Raw genomic sequence first — 26,381 nt, forward strand, 5'->3', positions numbered from 1 at the left:
AATTTATTTCAGAAGTGTTCTCCGGATTAGTGGCAACACAGTTTTTTTCTGAAATCGGACACAAACATGGGCAACACGTTTAAATTAGGGCTCTAAGAGGGTCTTATGATTTATTTCTTTTTCTGTATACCTAACGATAAGCCAGACGTGCTATCTGGCGGAAAACAATGGCGCCAAAGCAGTGGCCAATGCATCGCCGGCTTTGAAGGAAAGCTCTTTTTACACCCTTCTTGAAGAGCCCCATGTCATAGAGCTCAAGGAATACCTCAGAAGGAAATTCAATCCACATTAAGAGTACTTTTTCACCAGACATAAATAAAGTATAGGTATATTAAGCAAATTACGAATCAGGTACCGGCCATAATTACTCGTATACTCGTTTATTTCCCTAATTATTACACGCTTTTTATTAGCTTCACCTGTATGTTTGTTTGTATGTTTGTAACCGACTTCTTTGGGCGCGATTTTGACCCACTTTAAACGGCCAGATTTCGTTCAAACTTTGTAGATTTATTGAGGACCGATGACAATACACGATTTTAATAATTTTGTACCATTGTCCTTATCAATATCCTCAGGATTAACGATTTTCGAGGCGAGAGAAAGCGCCTTATGGAGCGTTCAGGCAAAGTTACTAGATTGATTTTTAGCTTTGGAAAATAATAATATTATTTCCCTATAACTCAAATGTACTGAAACATATCTATAATGCCATCTTGTAGAATGATTTTTAGGATTCCGTACTCAAAGGATAAAACGAAACCCTCCGCTGTCTGTTCTTGAGTCACAGGGCTTTATCTCTTAAACCGTAATAGATAGACACTTGATTTTTTTACAAACGATGCATGATGGTGGTCGCTATAACAACAAATACTAAAAATAATAAAATAAATATAGTTTAAAAAACTAAAAAACACGCTTTTATGTTAAAATCAACTAAAAAGCAAAAAATAATCTTCAATCTAGGAATCAATTAAGGAACAGTAAATAGTATAATTGTGGAAAAAGTGTGGGGCGCTTTTCGAACCTGATAAATGGAGCACCCCACACTTTTTCCACAATGATACTATTTACTGTTCCTTAATTGATTCCTAGATTGAAGATTATTTTTTGCTTTTTAGTTGATTTTAACATAAAAGCGTGTTTTTTAGTTTTTTAAACTATATTTATTTTTCCTATGACTCTCTCCAGTGAATCATATAGTGTTTCGTGGAATAATTCTAAGCGAAGATTATGACAAATTTTCACCATTACCGTCCTCAGACCGGTGTTTACCTGTCTGAATCAGAAATACTGAAATAAAAGGATGTATTGTCATAAATATATTTAACGAATGTGGAATTTTAGAAGTTTATGTAGCTTTATATGTTAGTATGACTGGGGGCAAATCCTGCAACTAATATTTTAACACAAACATCCCTATTTAAATTACTCTATAGTTATCCAACTAGGCTGGAAAGCTGTTTGGAAATTATACATCTGATATATAAAATTCTCGTGTCACAATGTTAGTTACCGTATTTCTCCGAAATGGCTTTACCGATTTTCACCAAATTTTATAGGCGTATTCAGTATGTCTGAGAATCAGCTACTATCTATTTTTCATAGCCCTAAGTGATAAGGGTTGTTTACCCATATCATTTTTTATTTATATGGCAACACAAAGTTTGCCGGGTCAGCTAGTATTATGTAATGATACTGCAAAACAACACATTTTCTTGCATTTGTTTCAGTACCTATATATGTTAAATTAAAGATTGTGTTAAAATATAAAACATTTTAAACGTATATTTGTGGCATACAAACAAAAGTTTAATATAAGCTAATTATGCTTATAACGATTACTTATGTTTTTATTTTCTTTTAAAATAATACAAAAATAACAACGTTAAACGGAATATTTTTTACGAATCTAAAAATATATAATCTCTGTGACATTTAAACTCAAAATGTAGAGAAAATAATGTCGGAATGTTAATTTCACATTTCAGTAAAAGTGAGGCCAAAGAAGGAAAATATAAATTGAGAAATACCAAAGAGATTGCTGTATAATTCCATACGGACTGACACCTTACTTTTTCATGTTATATTTGCAGTACATATTAAAATAATGAGATAATGTACATTATTTGGGTAGGTTAGTATATATATATATATATATATATTATTTAAGACGATAAACAGGAATAATCTAAGAATAATTGATTTTTAACGAAAATTCCCGTATTCAAAGACGAATATTAGCTCTCTTTTTAATACGGATTCTATATCAAATTATAATCAAGATTTTTTATTAGGAGATTCTTTGAATAATTAATTTTGAACTTCATTTACTTTCCACAGCTTTACGTGATATTTCATTCATAAAGAAGAACACATTTTCCTTAAAAACATTTACAAATTAATCTCTGATTCTCTCTGATCTGATTCTCTTTCACGTTGTTTTGTTTTTAAGAAGATACATTCAATTTGTAATACGCATACGTCATTTAATTTGTAATACGCAAAATGCTGTTATAGAATATGCCATATAAGTCATAGCGATAGTTCTGAATGACTAGTGTAAGTGAAAATAATTAAAATGAGTTTATATTTAGTATCGTAAAAGCAAAACTCGTCACACTACCTAATAGATCACGTGACGTTATGAATAAACGATTACTGATAACACGTCGCTGCCGGGGGTTACCAGGCTAACTCGTTCGCTTTTATATTTGAAATTTGCATAATAATACAAATACAAATACGCGAACATCACAACATACGTGACTTGTACTATAGGTAGAAGTTAGGTACTTTAAACAATATATAATAAGGTACTTTCAATAGTACATATTAAGAGATAGTTTGTTGGAGGGCAATAAACACACTGAAATTTGGTATATTGGCAAGACCGAGATTTAGTAATTATGGTCTTTATGTGTCTCTGTCGCTGTCCCTGTAGTTCCGGGACTAAAAGGGGCGACTAAAACAATGGTGTGAGAGGCGCGAAAAACTGCTCTCCCAGCTCAGCGTTGAGGACGGCCACCGAGGGGGTTTTAGTGCGGTAAAAATCCCACATAAACCGGTGTCGCTCCCACGTCGTCGGGTACCTTTTGAAGGTTTTCCCCTCGTTAAGAAAAAAAAAGCTGTCATTGTCACACTTCTGCCGCAATCAAGCAATTACTTATTTCAATACTCTGTTACGATTTTTCAATAAACATCTGTAGATACAATAATCAATAGCGATAATAAATAAACGCACAAATACCACTAAATCTAAACTAAATATCTTAAACATTTGATAGGGAATCGAATCTAAAATTCTGTGCCAACATCGCAACTTTTGAGCTAAAGAGCTTGACAGATCTATCCAAAGAACAAAGATTTAAACTAAACCACTCATTCCGCCCCCGGATTTAAAATGTAAATTGTTAAGATTTCATCCCGTTAACGCTAAGATTTATTCAAATTCAATTCCTCATTACGACAGCTGCAGAGCTGCATAATGGCTTTCAAATTTAAGATTTACTTCTTCCACCTGTATTTAAATATTCCGTCGGTAAAGAGATTCAATGTAAATTTCAAAAGAGATTCCCTGTAACCATTTTGCGGTTTCTATTTTGCACTTTACCTATCTTTAAAATTCTTATCTCAGTTTGAATTTCTCATAGAAATACTGAAGATATATACGTCCTTTACAGAAAGTTAGAATTTAATTAGCATATAACTTTACTTTACTAACTTACCATCATCATTTATTCTATTTTTATCTTCTAGTAAAATACCAATTATACTCGTATTATAAGGGCGTAATACAAAAACTTTGTTTTGATAGTAATCGAGAAATAAATTGAAACATATTTATTATGATCAAACCAAAAATACTCTTTTACGGAATTTCAAACTCCATTAGTGGTTCTACAGCTATTAATTGACTTACCTCTTTCATGACCACAACTATCGACTAAGAACTACGAAAACGACGAGATGCATACTCCATTGATCAAGATTAATGGAGACACGATTAATGGTTGTTTGATATTTAAACACGGGCGAAGTTTGAAGTGACTAAAGTCACATGCTCTATCGGAGAGAATTTTAAGCTTTCAGGGTATAATTAAAAATCCTTATAACCTAACGGAGGTTTTATGGGCGGTTCGAAAATAGTATTCGACATATGGTAACCACACATGCTAACCAATACATACCTCTAGCAATCTATATTGGAGTACCAATAACAATTATTATGAACATACATGAAGCGTTCTCTCTTAGACTTCTAGTAACAATACATCTGTTTGCAACATCTGCTGACCTCAGTGGGGACTTAATTTCTATTTTGAATTGTGTACAGATGTCTATATGCACTAATGACTTTTTTCCAGGACTGTTGGTTTCTTATTTTTCTAAAAACATAATTTTAATATAATATTCTCTTTGATTACAGTTCCATTCGGTGACGGACAAGAGATCTCAAAACAATGATTGTGGCGAGAACAGCGTCACAATTGTCACGGAGAAGAAGATTGAAGACGACTCATCAGATGCGTCAAGTGGGGAGAATGTTGATATTGAAGGTAAGCAACATATAAATAAAATCCTTAACACTAGAAGACTAGTGTATGTAGTGAATATTATGAAGGCAAAATGTACCCCGTACCCAAAACAAAAATCAATATTTTTAATGTCTGCCTAGTTGGAGATCGAAGCAAGAACCTTTTGTATGTTACTCGTATACCGGTACGGTAACTGTCAGTTTCGTTCGCCGAAGACTAGTTCGATCTGTTCTGATCGATTGAAATAAAATTGGCAAAAATTGCGATAGTTATTAAAAACGTGCGTATGATGAGATCTTTCGCAGACAAAGTACTGGATATATTAGTCGAATAATAAGTGTAGAATGATTTTGATCATAAAAATGAATAAAAAATCAAACGCAAGTCTTCTAAAAACAGAACAAGGATTATTTTACAAAAAAAATAATACCGGAGCGCTCGCTAGCCTCTCTGCGCAAAGAAACTCATCTCCCATAAAAACAATTATTTACTCAGTTAAGGAAACCGAGAAAATCTTATGACATTTTTATGAGCATGTTTTAATTAAATCCTAGTTCAATATCAGTCTCGGCTTATTCTTAAGCGCGCAAATAGTCAGTCGTCACGTATTTCATAAACTCTTTATGGACCATAAAACTACTTTGTAGAGTTTTCAAATGAATTTTCGCCCCAACTACTTGTCGTGTAGTGCTTGAGAAGTATATTTTAAATTGATTCTATATTTTATATTTCTTGGTATTAATAACTCTACGACTCTACATCGTTGCGGTTGACTGAATCTTTGTGCTACCGCCACCGCTATTTCGATTATAGTAGACCATAATGGGAAGCAATTCTCAACCTAGAGATACTAATGCGTATAGTGGGCAAATCAGTTCTTAAGTAGAAATTAGAATAGTTCGTAGAATGAGGGTTAGCCCTATTTGCCTTTTTATTAAATGTATATGTCCAATTACTGACGCATGTGACAGTAATTGGACATCTGTGATTAACTCGAAATAAAAATGTAACTTCCATGAGGCCGAAACAACGTTATAAACCACAGATACAACCCTCTGAGTACTACATTGGGACATTTTGTATCAAATAGTAAATTTGTCTTACCACGACCTCAATACTAGAAAAAGCAGCATCTGCATAGAAATAAGTATTCCTGGAGCGCTATGACACGGAGCTCTTCAAAAAAAGTGCAAAAAGAGCTCTCCTTCAAAGCCGGCGATGCATTGGCGACTCCTCTGGTGTTGCAAACGTCCATAGGCGACGTTAACTACTTTCCATCAGGTAGCACGTCTTTATCGTTAGGTTCAAATATTTAAAAAAAAGTAGAAATAGGTTTTACAATGGTCATCGAAATTAAACCAGTAAAGGTCTTATCACCGTTAAATTTACCCAATAAACTCAATGAGTAAGAGAGACATTACGTAAATAAAAGTTACTTACGTTGAATGAAGCGTTTCATGGTTTTCCACTTTACGTCAGAATCTAAGTAAGGTCATGGAATTAATTAAACTGAAACAATGGGGTGCGTTTATCACCCAACAAGGGATTCCTCGAATGCTTCATCATAGTTTTATACATCATATTTTTGTCACCATGAAGTTACATAAACAATACGATTGTCGCTACTAATTTACGTATTTTAAATCGTATAACTTTGTCCCGCGGCTTTTGTATAATGTGACTTATGTATTCATAATAACTTGACTTACTTACATAATACGATAATTTTAGTTCTCAACACTGGAAACGCATCTAGGTTCGACTTCTGGTAGAACCATTATAATTATTCAATGCTTTATACGCGTACTTCAGGAGGCTCACTAAGCCATCCATCACAGTTCTTATTATTAGACAATATCAGTTCCTAAACTTTGTCGGAAGCCTTATATGGGAAAATATTTGACACACGTCAGGCACTAACCCTACGAGTATATTACTCAATAACCCACATAGAAATAAATTAGAGAGTAGGTAAACTCCATGCTTAGGCTTTCTTTAGCAATTTTTACAAAAATACATTAATTTCCACGACCTTGGCTACATTTGACGACCCGCATGACGGATGGATCCACATACCAGTGTGAATAGAAGAAGGTCCCGGGTTTTTATCCCCGGCTAGACAAATACCTAAATGATAAATTTAGATTTCTGTATATTCGTGTATTGGGATTTTTGTGTGTCTATGGCACCCTCGACTCAGGGAATCCGAAAACATCTTTAAGCATCTTCTTTCTTTTTTTTTCTTACCACCGAATACATATTTCAAGACGGTTTACTTAAAACAAAGATAAAGCAATTAAAATTTGAATTTAAATGATGACCTACGAATACTTAAACAGAAGTAGGAAGTCTGTATGTATGTCATTGCTATTCTGTACAATAATGATTATGAAAGATCAATATATACTGGTGAATACACACATAAATATTTATACGCATGGCAAAATAATCCTTATTGCAATAGCTTTTAACATGGTTATTGTTTGAAGAACGAATAGTAGATGGCTTTATACTGAGCTCTCATTTATTCTAGGAAGTATTTTTAAGATGCCAAATACGTAATGTTAATGCATTACATATTAAAATGTATCTTTAACTAAGATTTTAATGCAACGTAAGTAGCAAACGGACGTCATTCCTTTTTTAATTGAAGTAGGAAACAAGTGTGCAGTCCATCCGATAAGTGGTAACTGCCAGTCATTACATATGTATGTAACCAATTCCATATAGGACAGGATTCTATCTGTACCCTTAGTATGTGGTTTTACGTTTTTACAAAAATGACTGTTTTTGTATTTGTTGTCATTTGCCCATACATTTCCAATCAGCGCACCCAGCGGACTATATCAGAACTAATTTGAAATGTATTGGAAATACGTAAACAAATACAAAAACAGACATTTTTTTAAAAACGTGAAAGCTCATACTAAGGGTACTGTTCTGTAACCGAATCCATATAGGACGGGATTCTACCTGAAGTTGATCACGGATGCAGCGCTACTCCTAAGAGCTAAGATGGTCGCCCCATATGTAATTCAGTTGGCAATCGACATGCACATCCTTCTACCGAAAGGCAGAACTTAATTTCATTAGGACAAGTTCGGTATCTTCCCGGTTGAACCATACTGGCTCTACCATCGTGACGTCTTATCTGAATCATATGTTACCGACTTCAAGTAGAAATCCTTCAAACTCCTAGAATCTTATTTACAATTGATTTAGTCGTCTATAGCTATTGTCACTAATAACCAACTAAATGCCATGTTTACAAGAGCTCTAAATACCTAATAAAGTTTATATGTAATAAAATAACTAAAGGGTTGACGACAATGATGAAAATAACGAATATTAGAAAATGTTTAATAGGTAAATATCATGCTATATTCATGTTCTTATCATTGATTCGTTGCATTCATATCATTCTCATACTCTTAAAATATGTGACAAAATAAACTTTCTATTATGAAATTATTTACTTTGAATCACGCTTAACAAATTTTACTTTGTTTCCTAAAATAATTCCACACAAGTGACTCTACATTTTGGTATGTTTACTTAATAAGTCTCATACCATTGTCATCAGTTTCCTTGAAACATAATGACATAATTAATACTTAACATATCATGTGAGATTAAAATTAGATAAACAATGAATCACAATTACGTTCTCAGTAGATTACGTCGAAATCAGGTGAATAGTTCTAAATTGTCATAAATGACGTAATTGTTTGCTATCTCTAAATACTCCTATCTGAAGTATTCTGTGAGATCGTTTTATAATCTTGACAATCGATCGTATCGACAGTGCTGGTGGCGTTAAACTTTGAAGTTTTCTCGTAAATTTTCTGTGATTAATTAGTAGTAGTTAACCAGCATGAAGGTACAACTGATGGTTAGTTGGCTCTGCCGTTTATGGACATCACTAAACAACTGATTATTGTCGAAACGCGAATTCACTTCTCACATTGTCACATCACAACCGTCTTCTCATTATAAACGAGATTATAATGCATCGAGATTCGAATTCGTGTTTGTATTTTACGAATACCACTTCTACTCATTTACAAATCAACCTAATGTGGCTTTTTCAAACAAGAGGAGTACATTTACAGGCTTTATTAATGATATTTGCAATATCTCTCGTTTTAACAAAACACTCACCCCAACTATCATAGCTTTATTATGATAAAGTAATTATCATTAAGTGTCATTAATTATATCATTATTATTCACTCTACCGTTAAAATGAATAATAATCATCCACGAAAAATATGAGACATTTTTACTAAAAATCTCGACTTACGTTTGCTAAAATGCCGTTGATTCACATTCCGTGACGTAGAACTACGTCACGTTGAGAGAAGGTCAGTGATTCATAGTCTCGGGAAATACGACAGTTATGCGTGACATCACGACAAGTTGCGTATGCTTTGTGTCAGACTTTCCTGCAGATAATGCGACAGAATTGTCGTGTCATTCACACATATGATAGCGCCCTTTGTTCCCCTACACATGTCATAAGAATTTTATACGATTTTGTAGCCACTGTTACACTTAATGTGGTTGTAGGTTTACATCAATTTACACAACTGAATTCATCAAGAAGTCTCCGAATAATTCGTTCGTAGGCATTTATCATACACATACGGCCATAGAACTTGAAGGGACCTACCAAAATTCAACAGATGTATTGCTATGCTGAAGACTAAGTTTGACTGCGGCAGCATTATAGCCGCACACATTTCGACCTTATGTTAAACTACTGTGCTCCATATTGTAGGTGTGGCTAAGGGTACACTTTCCTTGCCATTTTTGTTGATTTCTCAAGCATAGCAACACTTCTGTGATAAACCTAACATGAGATTTCCAGCCTTATTTTGGGCACATATTTTGATGAACAGCTTCCATTTCCTGTCAGATAGACTACATGCTCGTTAGCTTATACTCTTTAAAAAAAAAGTCTTACGCTTAATAAAGCACAGTAGCGCTTTACTACTACAAAGTATGTAGTTTAAAATAATATACTCTGTAATCAAATTTGTAATGAAAGAGGAAAAGTAAAAAATGTACTTTTTGTACCAATTTTCACGTTACCAAGGTTAGTGACACAGTGACGTCACTCGACCCTCATTACCTCGATACTGAAGTAGATCTACAATACATACTTTCGTGTGAAAAGTCAATTAGTCTGAATTCTAGTGCGCTATGAATTCCAATTAATTGCAAGTGAAATATTTTTTGTTTACCTTTTTGTGGTACTTTTTTCGATCTTTCTTGTGTATAATTTTGTAGTAACAATGACCAGTATTTAGAATACTACCGTCTATTGTATTTATTTTTTTCTATTACGTAATTAATTCTACATTATTATTTAGTCAAGTTTCACCCATACACGTACATTGAAATCAAAATAACTGACTACGAAAAAATACTTATCATAAAATAATACTTTCTACATTCATATAAGGTACATACACACATTGGATACAAGTACATAAATACACAGACCCACACTTATTTTGTATTTATGTGTGTTGAAGCCAGTGTTGAACCTGAAAGTTTATGCGTGCCAATCCAGAGTAGCGATCACTATGCCAATTATGTCATTATAACCAAGCTTCTGAATACATTGTTTCTTCTTAAATGTAACTCATATGCCCTTGTCTTAACGCAATACATAAAAAAATTATCAGTTGTTTTGAAGAAACGAATTATAAGGTAATAAACTTATATGGTAAAAATACGAATTTTCTAACCAACATTGACATAGGCGCGGTTATTATTTTTAATCTGTGTTCTCGTTCACTTTTTGCAGTGTCAAGAGCATTTTTCGACGATTCGCTACAGTTTCTATTTATCCCGCGAACAAATTTCGAACGATGGCCAAAATGTTACTGGTTTTTGTAATTGGAACGTGCCGCAACGGATTTAAGTGTGAAATGGGATTTAAATTGTCTCTACTCATAAAAGCTGGTTTGAAACGGTACAAAAAATAAAAAAAATCACATGCGTTCCGTTCGAATAACGGTGCAAATTTTTAAAAATATTTTTTTGAATTTAATTCCCGCTTTTAAACTGAAATTCGATAAAATAACATTACTTTCATTAATTTATATTAAACATGTTTTTATAAAAATAATTTTACTTTGTCTCAGTCAAAAAGGCTTTGATGATATTTATTACGATAAGCATTTTTTTCACAAGATACTTATCGTTTTATCTGAATATTTAACTACAAAATACTCTAAATAGATAAGCGTATTTTATAGTCTTTTAAATAATAAGAAGCATTATTACCTAATTTTGAAGCGAGTGCCTAATAAATATTCTGAGATTTTATTTCAAGATATTACCATAGCGAGAGTAAATTTTACCGTCTTACGAGTATATACCAATGTAGCATTTTTACGATTCCTCTTGCGTCTTTACGGACATAAATAATATCTTTACAGCAAAGATTTCCTACAAGTACTATCTACCTCCTTAGAAATCCCGCGAGTTTATACTCTATTGCCGTATCCATGATAAATAATACGACACTTTGCTCAATAAAGTTTTATTGTATGTTACAATGTTCATACTTACCATAAAGGCAACTTAGTACTAGTAGTAGTATAAAAAGACATCGTTCAATAAATATCTAACTCGAACAGGAAACATTCCACTTAATATTATTATTTCCACAACTTGCAAAATTCCGAGTAGAGCTAATTTTATTCTAGTCGTAGTAATAAATACTGGAACGCTAAATAAGAAAGTCATTTTTTCCTTTATCAGAAAACAAGAGTCCAAAGATATCTCTTTCAAAACACAAGTAGGCATCAACGACAAGATGGAACAACCACATGATATTATTTACAAAACAATACCAATTACTTACATATCCTTCAAACTCTACGAAAACGACATCGACTTCATTAAACGAAAAAATATACTTGTATTATTTTTCAAATTTACAACAATTACTCCAGTTGTTCATGACCTCGTGGCCTCATGACCTTACGATCGCAATTAGTCAATACTCCCGAATAGAACATTAACATAACACATTAACATATGGTTAAGTCGGAGAGACGGCAACAACGTAACCGTTTACATAATCCGGCCGCGGCTAACCGTGTCAGGTGGCGAAAGAACAGGTTCTGATAAACACGGATCGGGTGCGGTTATAGAGGAACCGGCTGTCGTTTATAGATAAGAGGATAAACGGGAACCGATTTATTTCATTATGGATATTGCGGTTGTATACTATGGCTTAGTATTCATATTCTGAAAGGAGACCGTAACCAGCAGTAAGCCAATTTGTGGGATAATGGATGATGATGATTATGGCGGTTCACGTGTTTAAATTTCTGCTTAAATTACCAGTGGCGTTGATATACCGAAATCCAGTTTTTTACATTGTATATGTATGTTAAGAAACTCCAATCCAAAACATTATCCTTGGTTATGATCATTATAAAGTTTAATTAAAATGTCTCTATATAAATCTCTATATCTCTTATAAGAGTACAATAGTCAATATGTATATCACGTAAAATCGTCGTATCTGTTGCATGATATCAATCATTATAATCTTTATTTAGCATATTATGTCAATATGTCATTACAATCTTATCATCCGTAAATTGCTTCAAACTAGTTCCCAACGCCTTTAAGCGATAATATCGGCTATATAATAATATATGAATTTCACTGGAATTTGCCCTGACCAAGATACAAACCTGGGAAATTCTACGGCAAGCAGCTATAAAACAAGCAGACAGGCACAATACTTATAACAGGAATTCAGACTTCATATTGATTGATACTTTGGAGCTTAAAGCGGCTTTGTTTGTTCTTAAATTGTGTAATGCTTTTCATACTCTGAAATCTGCTAAAAGGTCCTTTTAAAGATCCTAGTGACCTCAACCTTTTCAACTTTCTAAAGTAGAGCATTAAACCTCCGAAAATTATCCGGATAATGTCTTGAATAAACGTTACCTGTACGAAATAGTAATATTCACCTATTTCAGTTTTGTAGATATCTTACTTAGTGGTAGAAACTGCCTCTCAATGGGGGTCCAAAGTTTTTATTCCCAGGCACTTTTGGTATTTGGTTGGTCCGGATTCGATTATAATTATTATTATCACGGTTAAGAAAAACTACATGGGGACACCTACCCGCCTAAGAAATCTAAAAAATATTCTCTAAAGTGCTTGTAGTGGACTTTAAGGTAATGTTGACAACATACCATACCATAAAAAAGCATTATAACTACTCCCTCTGGGACAAAACGTTAATAAAACGGTATGTTTCAGGGTAGCAAGGTTAGACAAACTATCTAAGGTCGTTTTTGAACAACCATGGCCTGCTTATTATTGATAACGTAAATTCCGTCTGCTTAATGCAAATAAAGTTTCAAGACAAGAAATAGAAACGAAATAATTTAAAAGAGACACTAATTTTACGTACATTTTGGACTGACATACCTTTGTATATTAACTTCTTTAAGTTATCTATACGTCGCGTATATTTTTAGGCAAGTTTTATTTGACTAAAACGAAATATCAGATCAATCTATGGACCTCAAATACAATCTAGGAATGAATTTAACAAATAATTTAACACCCCTAACACGACACGATTTTTTGTTTCATTGAGGGTATTATAATAATATAATACGTCTCTGTCTCCTGATTAGCTGTACATATCATATTATTGTCATCAAAATAAGTATCCCAAATTTCTACTCATTCAGTTAATTGAGACTTGATAAAAATTTTAGTCGTAAGGTTTCAGTTATGTACCTATATATACCTGCAAGTAAAGAATAAATTTAATTTTTAAAACATGCTTTTTGGGTATTTATCTCAAAAAACTATTTTATTTGATGTCAGACTAATTGGATTTAAAATGACATTACTAAGCTAATCATACAATGTTATCCAAACCAAAGGTGCATGCAAAATTTCAGCTTGATTTCGGATCGTGTACCTTTGCGAAATTTCGGCATGGTTGGGTTTAACTCGTTCAAACACATCCATATATATTAACAAAAGTAAATTAAATATCAGTAAAAAATATTGTAAAAAAGGAAAAAGACCACAAAGTCACGTTCTAAACTTAATCGCGTATTTCACGTTAGTGTCGAGTAATCCTACATTTTTTGCAACAGTATGTCGCGGCCTTGGTCTCAATACGGCTATGTAATATTAACGAGTATTCATTTACCTGTTATGTACACGACGTACTTTGTTTACTTTATGACTGGAATGTTTGTGTTTTAAAAGTAGTGTTGTCCAAGTTACAACCATTTAAGGAGACACAACATGAACTATTTTGGTTGTTATGTATTCGGTTTTACCAATTCGCAATGGAGCACCATAGTGTAGTATGCTCCTTATTTATAGAAACCAGCAAAATGAAATAAAAATAAATGTAGTTCAAACGAATTTTGATTAAGGGTATGAGTCTGGATCCTTTGCGTCTATAATAGAGAATCCGAGAGAGAAATCCGAACTATAAGGAGAATGGAACAAAGCTAGACAATGTAAACTTCAAATTACAGGTTTTTCAGAGATAACAGCATTATGATTGGTTTCAGAACTATTCTGCTGTTTTCCAACCACACAACGCCTCCGACAAGTTTTACTTTGTGTACCTTATGTTTGAACAACCGAATAATAATAGCAACTGATAGCTGTCGTGCCATCCCACGCCACAGGGAAACAAGCGTAAAACTTAGCCACCAGCAGTGATATCGAAACTCGTAACTAATAATCCAACTTCCAACCGCGTCCGACGTTACTTAACTTTGCAGATCACTTCACATCTACAGAACACACACGAGTATATGCGAGTATACAAAAGTCTAATTCGTATTTTATTTGCAGATAAATCCCTGCCGATAGTGGAGCCACCGATAGACACAGCAGAGGAAGGCCACACTGCTCAGTGTTCGTGCCCGAACTGCGATGAGGTGCTATCCAGGTTCTCAGAATGCAGCATATGCTTGGAGCCTTTACAGGTAATAAGACTTAACCACAAACCTTACTTTATAGTTGTACCTGATGTGTACTATACTAAACATACACGCTTAAGAATTCTCAACAAACTTATTAAGATTCTGTTAAGTCTATCATTAAGCAATTAGGCAGCGTGGCAGGAACCCTTATTTCTCTGAGAAAGACCCGTACCCAGCTTTAGGAGGACAATAATGCGTTAATGACGACTGATTTCTTTACAACTGTATCATTTACGCCCGATATTAATAATAATCAATATATTTTTAGCGTAAATATTAGTCTAATTACAAAATAAAATCAAATTACCAAAGAGCAGTCATCAGCAACCCATTACTGTCCCACTGCTGGGCACGGGTCTCCTCTCATAATAAGAAGGATTAGGCCATAGTTCACCGTGCTAGCCAAGTGCGTATTGGTAGACTTCACATACCTTTGAGATTTTTTTTTATAAATCTCTCAGGTATGCAGGTTTCCTCACGATGTTTTCCTTCACCGTTTTAGCAAGTGATAATTAATTTCTAATACGCACATAACGTCGAAAAAATCAGAGGTGCGATTTGAACCTCGGACCCCTCGATCGAGAGGCCGAGTTTCTTAACCACTAGGCTATCACTGCCAAAGAGCAGTATCTTCTTACAATGATAATCTTGAAGATAAAACAACAATTTATGCAACTCCATCACTTGAATTGCGAAACACTTGACGAGCCAGTTTACTTGCATAAATACTTAATTGGATAATAACGCAGGTTGTGATGGTAATGGCGTATAAACTAATTTACGTTTATTATCTATTCCATCTTGTTGGTTCTACTATTTTTTATGTTTATTTTTTGTATATGTCTCACTCTTTGGCATGCCTTGTCCCTGTGTTGAAGGTGAGGTTCAGGGCACGATCGTTCTATGTCAATTTCTATGTGTATTGTTCTTCTAATCTATGTGTGCAATATAAGGTGTCGTTTGATTCGTCTAATTTTGCTATTGATATTTACATATTTAATTATAATACCAGTTGGTAAACAGCGATATATTATATCCGTTTAAGTTTCTAGGAACATAGGTAGCGAATCTGTACCTGCACGTTTTTGTCGCAGACCCAAACTGTTTTCTCAGTGGCGCTAAGGGTTTCCCTACTGCTTTATTTAACCGGAATTTCTGTAGTGTACATTAATACTAAAGTATTTTTATTTACTATTACTATAGATAGTATAGAATTTTTACCATATCATGCCACACTCTCTAATTGAATTTTATCATCAAATTTAATCAATAAATAAATGATGAATATGAATTAAAAATGATTCTAAATAAAACCCATCAATTTTAATTAATTTGTATAAATTATGGAAACGCCAAACACATACACGTGACGAATAATTAAATATTAAACAAAATCTTGTTTTCAAAACATTTGACGCAATTCTTTGCTTAATTTTTGATAAAAAACAGGACTAATTTAGGAAGTAAATACGCGTAACGGCATATACAGGTTTCTTGTTAATAAAACTACAGTATTTTGTCGTATAGAACCAACAACAAAGTTCAACTATAAACTAGACATTTTAATTGACATAATTAGAGTGAGACTTTTAATGGACATATAATTATAATAATCAGTAGTATTATTGAAAACGAGAACCAACGTTCATGGCCGTTAACATATTGATGACTCGCGTCATGTAGCGATCACCATACAAATTTGACACGCAGGCCCAGATTCGATCCCCGACCAGTCAAACATGAGGAATTGTGATTTCGTTCCAGATATGGGTGTTTGTGTATAGTCCGCTCTGAAGTTGTTGCGAGCAGGTGTAGTCATACAATTTGCTATGGCGACGCAATTCATTTCTATATTTAGACCGGACTAGCAGTTTTACGCGGGCTATCTACTATATACTCCTCTTTTCGTTTATCCATTCCATACATAACAAAGAATTCTAGCTTGCTTAGTTGAAGCTATTAGTACGCACATCCAAACGCAAAACAGAAATTAAAATTTCTACCTGACCGGGGATTGAACCCGGAACCATGTCAGACAGATACGAGTACATATAACGGTCCAGTCAAGCGCTTCGCAAAGCGCAAGCTTTAAGCTTTTGCTTGCAAGAGTAAGGAGAATATTTAAAGTTCTTAAGTACTTAGAATTAGTTACCATGTGTATGTTACGAGTAGTTTTAAAATACTGAAACTGAAACAAACGAGCTTACAAAGCGTGTGCAGAGAGTATTAAGCAGATTTAATTCCTGGCATTACCTCTGACAATACAGACCACAATTGTTATGTCGAATATTTTAGCTGAATATGAATTATTCATATGTAACAATGCAGGTATTATGCGAAGCTTAAATTTAAGGACACTGAAAATCAAATTAATTGTACTTATGTGGTCAATAGTGTATTATTATATGGTATGACAATAGAGAATTGCATACTGCTTTTAAACATTTTTATAATTATGTGTCTAAATTCTGGTAGATATGAGTTTAGGATGACTGAGACTTCTAAACCTGTTTTTAATGCGGTTTTGTCTACCTGGGTCAATATACTTTCTACGTCGTCGTCAACCGTTTATTTTTCCACTGCTGAGCTGTCTCTTCTGAGAGTAACAGCGATTTAGGTCATAGCGCAATACGCTATCCAAGTGCTTGGTAAATTTCACCCACCTTGCTGTTAATTTACCCCACATTAACCATAGATACGTCCCCGGATTCGAACCTCAGACCTCCCGGTTAAGAGGGCGAATTTCAAACCACATGGCTATCACTGCTAGTTTAATACCATGGACATAGTACAAGCAAAACCGAGTTTCTGAAAACTTGCACACTTAAACTGAACTTAAAACACAAACTTAGAGGTAACAGGTGTTACACATTATAACTCTAAGCAACATGTGTGTGCGAGTAACTTCAGCGAATGTTGAGTTAATATAATATTTAATGAGTCTGCTATAAGTTAATATTTATTATATCACAAAATTAGTGTCAAACTGTCTTTAATAATTATTAAAACAAGATTAGACATGATAAAGCCATATTTAAAATATGTATTTTCAGATTTCAGCCTTTATGCATATAATCATTTCAGTTCAGAGTTGCACTTATGATTCAATTTTAATCACTCAATGAATAGTAAGCTACTTATTGAAATATAACATTCAAAACTAGTATATAAGGTCTTTACTTTAATTATGTTTTATAAGATCCCATGTTCAATGATGATACGAAATGTTATCTTTTACAACAAATTCTTAAACGACAATTTTAAAATCCATGTTTATAATGAAAATAATTCCCGCACGAACGTTCCAAAATCCTCTCTAAAATTTTAAACAGAATTTACCCGTACAAAGGCTGGAATTCATCCTATTATAACAACGCCTGAGCGTGCTCGAACGATACAAGCTCGAAAACTTGCGTCTATCATACCACCCAAGTTGGATTAATAGCAGTTCATAATAGTTATTCAAGTTTAACTACGTACCGACTACAGCGAGACTGGGAGAAACTGGGAAATTCCACCGCGAAGTTTGGTACGAAGGAAAGTGCTAACACAATTTTGATACTGCAATATTTCCTTTGCATTTAAACTCGAGCGCTTAAACTGGGTGAAACTTGTAACGGGAAACAATAAAATTATTTATCGCAGCAATTTTCAACTCGAAATCGCGGGCAGTATATTTATTACGAAAATTGAAGTAATCCTAATTGGGGACTGGTTAAAATTTATTTAATACATTTTGTCTTTAAGTTAACAAAAACGAATTAAAAACATAATCTGAGATAATTGAGTACGACTGTTTTCATTTTATAAATTTTATATTTGATGATTATTTAAAAAGGTTTTTATGTAAAATTTAAAACAACGTTTTTAAATAATTGCTAATCTCGATAAATAACTTTTTGTCGCGCACTCGAAATGAACGTGCAAAGCTGGGATATATTAAAATAATTAAATGTGTTATTATATTAAACATACTGGATTAAAAAGTAAACATCAATTCTTTTTAGATTAAAGAATCTGATTCTACGGCAAAATAATGATACCTCGTAAATAGGTGAGGCATGGCCTTACATATTCATCATCATCAACCCATCATTGTCCCGCTGCCGGGTACTGGTCTCCTCTCATAATGAGAAGGATTAGGGCATAGACCACCGCACTGGCCAAGTGCGTATTGGTGGACTTCACATATCTTTGTAAACTTGATTTCTCAGGTATGCAGGTTTCCTCACGATGTTTTCCTTCACCGTGTAAGCAAGTGATAATTAATTTCTAATACGCACATAACGTTGAAAAATCAGAGGTGATTTGAACCTCGGACCCTATCAAGAGGCAGAGGTTCTAAACCACTAGGCTATCGCTGCTATTGTCTTACATTTTTTTTTGTCTGTATTACTTATAGACAAATTAATGCCAAACTACAAAGCTCCTTAACCAAGGGCACTTAGACAGTGCCACCAGCGGTCATCCATTCAATGACTGCGGTATTGTTTGTCACACAATCTCAGATATCTATAAGCGCCAGTAAGATATGACTGTCTTATCAAACTAAACACTTAATCACAACACAAAATAGACTCAACAACACCAATTTCAATCGAGTAAGATGATATGATAAACAAATATTACATAACCGTCTTTATTGCTATACCTCTTACATGTATGATTATCATGTAGTATGATATATGATGGGTTGTAAGTAAATTCAAATAGTCCTAAATAAACCTTAAAGTAATAAATAATCAAAATCACAGTCACAATTAATTAGCACCTGGTGCTGCTTTAATTATGAAAATAAACATTGCAATAAAACCTTTCAGAGATGTATGAAAATTCTTAATTTTCTTTAACATGTGTAAATTCTTCCAACCCGCTATCTTCTAGCATAATATGACCTATGAACTATGTAGTCCTCTTGATGGTATGTGATCAGGCCGGCCTTGAACATTTTCCATCCACCCCCAATAATATTTGAACCGTTCGTCAAGTATGTGACCACTGAAGACTGACTTCCAAGTCACCTATCTTATATCTTATCCTTATCTCTTCCTCATTTTGACCTTCAAAGCCGCGATTTGCACTGTTGTTAAAACACAAATAAGTGTGGCCAACTGTGTTATGGCAATGGTACTTTCAGATTCCAACTATGTTAGATTCTACCATAATGACAATTAGTATGTAATTTGTAAACTATTGATGCTGACACAGGAATTATTCTTTCCAGTGTTGTGGTCCCTGCGTGTGTCCCTGGTGCGGTGGTGTCTGGTGCGGTCGGTGTTCCCGGCGCATGTCCAGATGTGCGTGGTGCCGCGGGAGTCTGCGAGCGCCGGCGACACCCTGCCTAGCGCTGCAGCGGCTAATCAACGATCTCATGTTACCGTGCAGGAATTACAGGTAAGATTCGAGAAAATGACAAAACCTTAGAGAATCTAAGCTTTATCCTGAAATAAGATTTAATAAGAGCTTCTGTGAATTAGTACGATCTAATACCTTCATTCACTAGATCCTTTCAATCTCTTATTAATCATAGGTTCAGTGCTTCAAGCAAAACGAGACTGAAATAATACATGTTTTCTTTCTTTCAATAGCCATGACTCTGCTTTATTTTTCAATCAAAGTTTATAATAATCTAAACTAAAAGAATATTCACTGAATACAAATATTTAACTGCAAACATAAATATGTGAAATATGACATTGTTAAGGTTATTTATTATGACCTCAAAATACATTTATGTTTCGCATTAATTTGAAGTAATAAATTCATATTCCTATTAAATGTCATACCTACTCAATTATAATCTTAATATTACTACTCGTATATTATACCACCATTTATATTTTTCTTTGTTTTGTAATCGCTGGTTTTATCTATATACCTTATTATTTTATTTTTGATGTATTTTATCTATTGTATTGTGTATATCATTGTAGACTAATTAACTGTTATCAAAATATTATTGCTTGTACCTATTAAGTTAGAGAGTTTAGTGAAATCAATACAATCACCCATGGCATCATGTGACGCATAGTGAAATTAACCTACTGTATCAGCACACTTCAATTTCATTCAACGTGATTAAGCCAATTAAGGATCTGCTAATAAAATTATGAGTCACAATTTCTCTTCGCGCCTGTTTCCTTTGTTAAATTTACTTTCTCTAGGCTCTGACAAAATCAAATTCTTATTAGGTAGGAAGTGAATATGACGTGCCTTAAATCGTTGTGTGCGTCGTTATGATGATAAATGTAGTGAGAAAGCACTATAGCCTCCTTACTGTGTTATATCAAAGGTAAAGTCACCTATTTCCGCGGTATTTTCACCAAAACTAGAAAGAGCGTCAGATATTAAGCATTTGCTACGGCTTAATAAGGAATTAGATAATTTTATCAGAAGCTTTATTATCTGTACTCTTAAAATAGACCCGACATTTTACGATGAAATATTGATTTAAATGTGTATTTTAAATAATTATGAACCAAGTCAGAAAACCCTAATTCCGATGTAAAAATCCTTATTCCGATGTATTTGGTTCTTAATTCCGAGTATACAAAATAAGGGAGTGAAAGAGATAGAACGACTGCTACATGGTGTATAAAAATAATTGTTATTTATCCAATTTAGTATCAATTTCGATTTTTTTTTATTAGTTAAATAGTAGCTTTATTAAAAGTGTTATTAACTATGATTAAAGGGAAGCTGCCGAAATAAAACTTTTTTACAGTATAGTTTCTTGACTGGTTAATTTTACTAATGTATATCATGTATTTTTTTTAAACTGCAGTCAATTCGTGCATCTGCAATACAATTTTGGACATTCTTCTTCATGTACATAATACTAGGGTTTATTATCGTACACCAGAAATAATAATAATATGGAATATCGTCATGAGGTTTGTAGAATTATTTCGTTTTAAGTAATTTAATCAAATGAAAACGTCATAAAATGTTCTAAAACTTATTTAAATATATATTAAAATCGTATTACAATATTAATTCTTTATTCATTAGGATTACTAATACAAACAATAGAAATATTCTTAAAAACCGATAAAACTTTAAACACCCTGTATAGTATTTTGCGCTTATGCCGCGGATTAATGTGCCCATATAACCTAATTCCGACTTATATACATCGGAATAGCGTTTCATAACCAAAAATCACGTTTCCAAATTCCGATTATTAAATAATAAAAGACTTTTACACAATTAAGAGGCAGAAAGATGCTTTATTAAAATATGTACATAATAATATACAATACTTGTTCAATATTACATCCATATCCGAATGAACTTCATTTTCTCTCCTTAGTTGTACCATAGAAGAAATTAGGAAAGTACATAGATAGGTCATCTTTGATACTATATAATTAGGTAATGCAGTACAATGCAGTATCACGGAAAATGATTTCGATATTAATTGAGTATTAAACTTGTCAAAATCGAAGCAAGACGTGCTTATTCATAAAAACAACTACAAAAATTGAAATTAAAAACAACTCTATGAAATTGCTATTCCGTGGTATACCTCGGTTTAAGGGACGGCCCAAAATAATTGGCACCTAATGCCGCTGTATTTTTAAACTTATTTTTAATCTTATCTGTTAAGAAATAAGCACAATATTTAATTGTTATCGATTCCACATATAATCAATATAATGTTTTCATCGAAACACTATCACACACATGCAAATTTATTGAAAAAAAAACTATTTGATAAATCGTGACATTCACGTGCAAAAGGCCCAAAATGTATGAAGCATACGTTTGATGGAGATGCTAATGCAAAACTTTGCGATTATTTAAAAAACCAAACACATAATACTAATACGATAGCCATATGACAATAGAGTGATAAATTCTCTATTAAATAACATACCTTTTATTAAAAATGAGTTGGTAAATAGTTTATAAAAGCCGTTTTTGTAAATACCACGGAATATGGTGCCAATTTCAGAACCCCTCGGCATTAGGTGACTTTACCTAAATAAAAGCGAGAATCATCAGTCTTGGTATCTCAATTTGCCACAAAAATTGTCTATAGTTTATTTATATTCCTCCACTAAATTTATTTTGGCATTATATTTAACGCAAAATACGTCATAAATCATACGACACCTATTGCAGAAATATATATTTTCCTCGTATCAATAGGGTTATCTACTTCAACCATCAACAATAGCTTCTTTAGAAAATTAATAAGAATTCACTCAAAACATTAGGTGCCGCCAATCCCATTACCTCAATCCCCTGATTGAGCTTTATGACTTGTGGTCGTAAATCACCCATAAAAGAGTTTTTCAGCGTTGGTACTGGGGTCTTTTTGTTTGTCCAATAAAATTTGGTCTCGAGCAAATAAATCGTAAAATGGAGATTGGCTTAGGTGGTTTATAGGCCGTATTTGTCTAGATCTTTTATATTCAGTTGGCGCCTATAAGCAGCTTAGTACTCTACTTAAAATAGAGGAAAAATCAATTTTTATGGTTTCTATCTTACAGTGAATATCATTCGATCTTGTTTTGACATAAATAATACTATTTCATTTCCAGACTTCATAGTATATCGTTTTCTACAATATTTATGACAAAATGTTAATTGAAGTTGAAGCTGAAGCTGCTTGACTTTTAAGAACTTTAATTTCAACCTAGTGTACGTCTACCTCATTAATGACTTGTAATATAATCTTAAAGTGCAAGAACATTATAAAATATAATAATAATATATCGTACAGACTCAACCTAGAGCAATAAGGAAAATAATGGCACATCTGAGCATACTTTAATATAATTAAACACATAGTAATAAACTACTCCTCAAAGACGTAAACACTTTAATAACTTTGATAACTTAATCTTTATTTGCCCTTAAAAACCTTTAGCTAAATTGGATTCACAAATAACTGTAATGTCATTATAAGACTGACGTAAATTATAATTGAAATATATATTTTAAATTATGTACGTACCTAATCTATTAAATTTTTATTGAGGACAATTAACTAGTACTGAGCAGTTAAATAGTAAAACAAAAAGATCTCACAAAAAGTAAAGGTCGCTTGAAAGTCCCACAAAAAATATTTAATTAACTTTGGTTAAAGATTTGCTACATGAACAAAAAGCAAATTACATGTCAAAGAATATGTGTCAGAATAATAGCAAGTATCTTTATTTGTTCACAGACGAGGCTGCACAGAACTGTTGACCGCTAACACGAGAGCGAAGCACGAGGAAGATTGTAAATACGATACAATGATCTGCCCCATCACGCCTTCTTGCTGTTCAGTCGCCTTCGAGGAACTGTCAGCTCACTTACAGTCTACCCACAATATCATTGCAGTCTACTCGCAAAAGATCAAGATCTTAATAGAGAACTTCCAAACCAAACTGAAGAAGACTGCATGCTGCAGAACGAAATACAAGATAATACTTCTGTATCAGAAGAGCGCCTTCATTATCAAGGTGTGCATCTACAACTATCACGTCAAAGTCGAAGTGATGAGGAGGAAGCTAGGCTACATCGCCGATGTCAAATCAGAGACAAGAAAGAGTGACTACTGCGCTCTAATCGAGTTCCAAAGCAAAGCTCTTTGTACCAAATCAGCTATTTTAATAGAAAACGAAACGTATAGCAAGAAAGCAGAGGTCCAATGGAATGACATAATAATGAAATCTGAGAACGATGAAGCAATAACTATACATGTTAATATCGGCAAATCGGACAGCGAACAGAATAGAAAAGAGTTCGCGGAGTCATGAGTTTCGGTGTCCTAATCAGTATACCTTTGACTGAAATTACGCAACTATTGTATAAATGTGATATTAGACGCTGAACTACAGTGGTGTATTTTATATGTAAGCTCAATTGAATATTCAACGAAAGAGTGTGATCGATGTGAGATTTTGTTGTGTGTATGTAAAAATGGGCGCTAGGCCGAATCCACCTAATCCTTTGTTATATTTGTAATTCGTTTTTTTCTAACTCCTGTAAAACCGACCTCGGCAAATACAACTTTCACGCGACACCAATCGCAATTCAAAGATAATATTAAGCCTTAAGCTACGTCCACACCACGATTTCATAAAAATGATAATATTGTTACATTGAACTGGGTATTACACTTTTTTATATATAGCCACTGAATTAAATTACGAGGTTTTCTAACTTCAGTTCTCTCGTTGCAACGAAGTCAACTACTTTGACAAGCGCGTCGTAGTGTGGGTATACCTTAAATGAGAAGAATAATTTAGGTATTTATTTAATGTACAACACAATCCAATGTACGCATATCAAATATCTCTGATTTTAATATGTAAAATAAAATGAAATAGAAATGTTTACCAGTTATTAGATAAATGTAGGTTGAATTTCATACGAAAAAAGTTGCCCTATAAACAATATAGGGAACTGAAACTTTTGAATTGGTGCATATCGCCTCATTGAGTACTGCTCTAGTGCGTCAAAGATATTCCGTAGAATAATTATAATTTGATTTAATAAGGATTGTATTTCAAAATTACGACTTTTGTTTTACTCTCAGTCATTAAACATAACGATTGAGAGGTGGATAAAAATATCTTTGAATTACAATGAGACAAAGAAACTCCGCTATTTTACATTACAATCTTTATTGAACCAGATTATATATGTCTGACATTCCGTCCGCAGGTGAATGACTGATTTGAGATTTGTTGCACTTCATGCTTATACAAAAACACCGCATTTAATTTTAATTTAATCCAAATTGTCATTTGTCCATTCGTTCCGGTATTTTATTACGATAACCAGTTTATTATCTTACAGCAAATATTTATCACAAATTATTTTATATTATTGGATTTTTAAAAGTAATTGTCAAATGTTTTAGAAATAGTTGTGTTCATGATTATATTGCAATCGCGGCCAAATGTGACTGACGTAGCCTTAATAAATAGTTATTTGTAATTATATTTAAGATTAATTCCAAAATAAACTAGTGATATAGTCAGCTTGTATTTTATTTATTTACTGCCTCTGGCATTACCAGTTATTGTTACAAATCTTATATATTATAAGAATAGCACACGAGCATGGAGTCCACCTGATGGTAAGTGGCCCAGGGACAGCCGAATTCTCACCTGAGGTCAGCCAGCTACCCCTGAGAACAAAGCTGACATGTTTCAAACCAACTCACACAGACCACTGCTATTTCCAATCAGTTCTGATACAGTCCGCTAGGGGCGCTAATTGGAAATGTATGGGCAAATACGTAAACAAATACAAAAACAGTCTATTTTTGCAAGGACGTAAAAACTCTTACTAAGGGTACTGTTCCTATCCTCAAAAAGGTATTACTGATATACACAAAGTAAACAAAGCCAAAGCCGAATAATTGTCTACACTTACACGCTATGAATTTAACAAGAGTATCGAATTAAACGGGTATAAAGTTAACCTTTAATCAAGTATTCCGAGTTGACGAGCGGCACGTGAGCCACATACTGCAACGTTTCAAAGGCAAAAGAGGCTTACTGCGTGTGATTAACTTTGTGTAGGACTACCATGAGTTTGCTAGATAACGGACATAATATAAATAGGGGAAATTTCAAGTCAATACTTTTGCTAATTATTATTTAGTAATATACATTTGAGATTCACCTAGCAAGCCATTGCAACTGCAACTAATATGGATGTTTTGTCAATAGTTGAAGCAATAATTTTAAATGTGAATTAAAATCGAATTCAGCATACTTTAAGTATATGAAAAATATACCTGACAGACATTTAATCGTACTAAATACCGTAGGTACTTAAATACAAATATAGTATCTAGAGTATTAATAAAGAAACTCTTTGTTCC

The 26,381-nt window shown here is 33.3% G+C and overlaps 3 protein-coding genes across 14 annotated transcripts in view; 2 read left to right on the forward strand and 1 right to left on the reverse strand.

Annotated features, from left to right (window-relative positions):
• The window catches only part of LOC140756124 (uncharacterized), a 50,111-nt gene extending 24,582 nt beyond the window's left edge, over positions 1-25,529 (forward strand). The window contains exons 2-5 of the mRNA XM_073091561.1: positions 4,430-4,559; positions 14,415-14,548; positions 19,770-19,939; positions 23,724-25,529. Of these exons, the coding sequence (XP_072947662.1) occupies positions 4,430-4,559; positions 14,415-14,548; positions 19,770-19,939; positions 23,724-24,300 (1,011 nt within the window). The 3' untranslated portion in view covers positions 24,301-25,529. The remainder of the gene's footprint in view (positions 1-4,429; positions 4,560-14,414; positions 14,549-19,769; positions 19,940-23,723) is intronic.
• LOC140756121 (adenylate cyclase type 2) overlaps positions 1-26,381 on the reverse strand; it is a 161,146-nt gene that overhangs the window by 66,376 nt on the left and 68,389 nt on the right. The gene's annotated exons all lie outside the window — the stretch shown is intronic.
• LOC140756122 (uncharacterized) overlaps positions 1-26,381 on the forward strand; it is a 163,286-nt gene that overhangs the window by 57,271 nt on the left and 79,634 nt on the right. The window lies entirely within an intron of this gene.

Source organism: Epargyreus clarus, unplaced genomic scaffold, assembly GCF_041222505.1.
Source record: "Epargyreus clarus isolate Ecla_fem2 unplaced genomic scaffold, WU_Ecla_fem_2.2 ptg000034l, whole genome shotgun sequence".
Taxonomy (NCBI): Eukaryota; Metazoa; Arthropoda; class Insecta; order Lepidoptera; family Hesperiidae; genus Epargyreus; species Epargyreus clarus.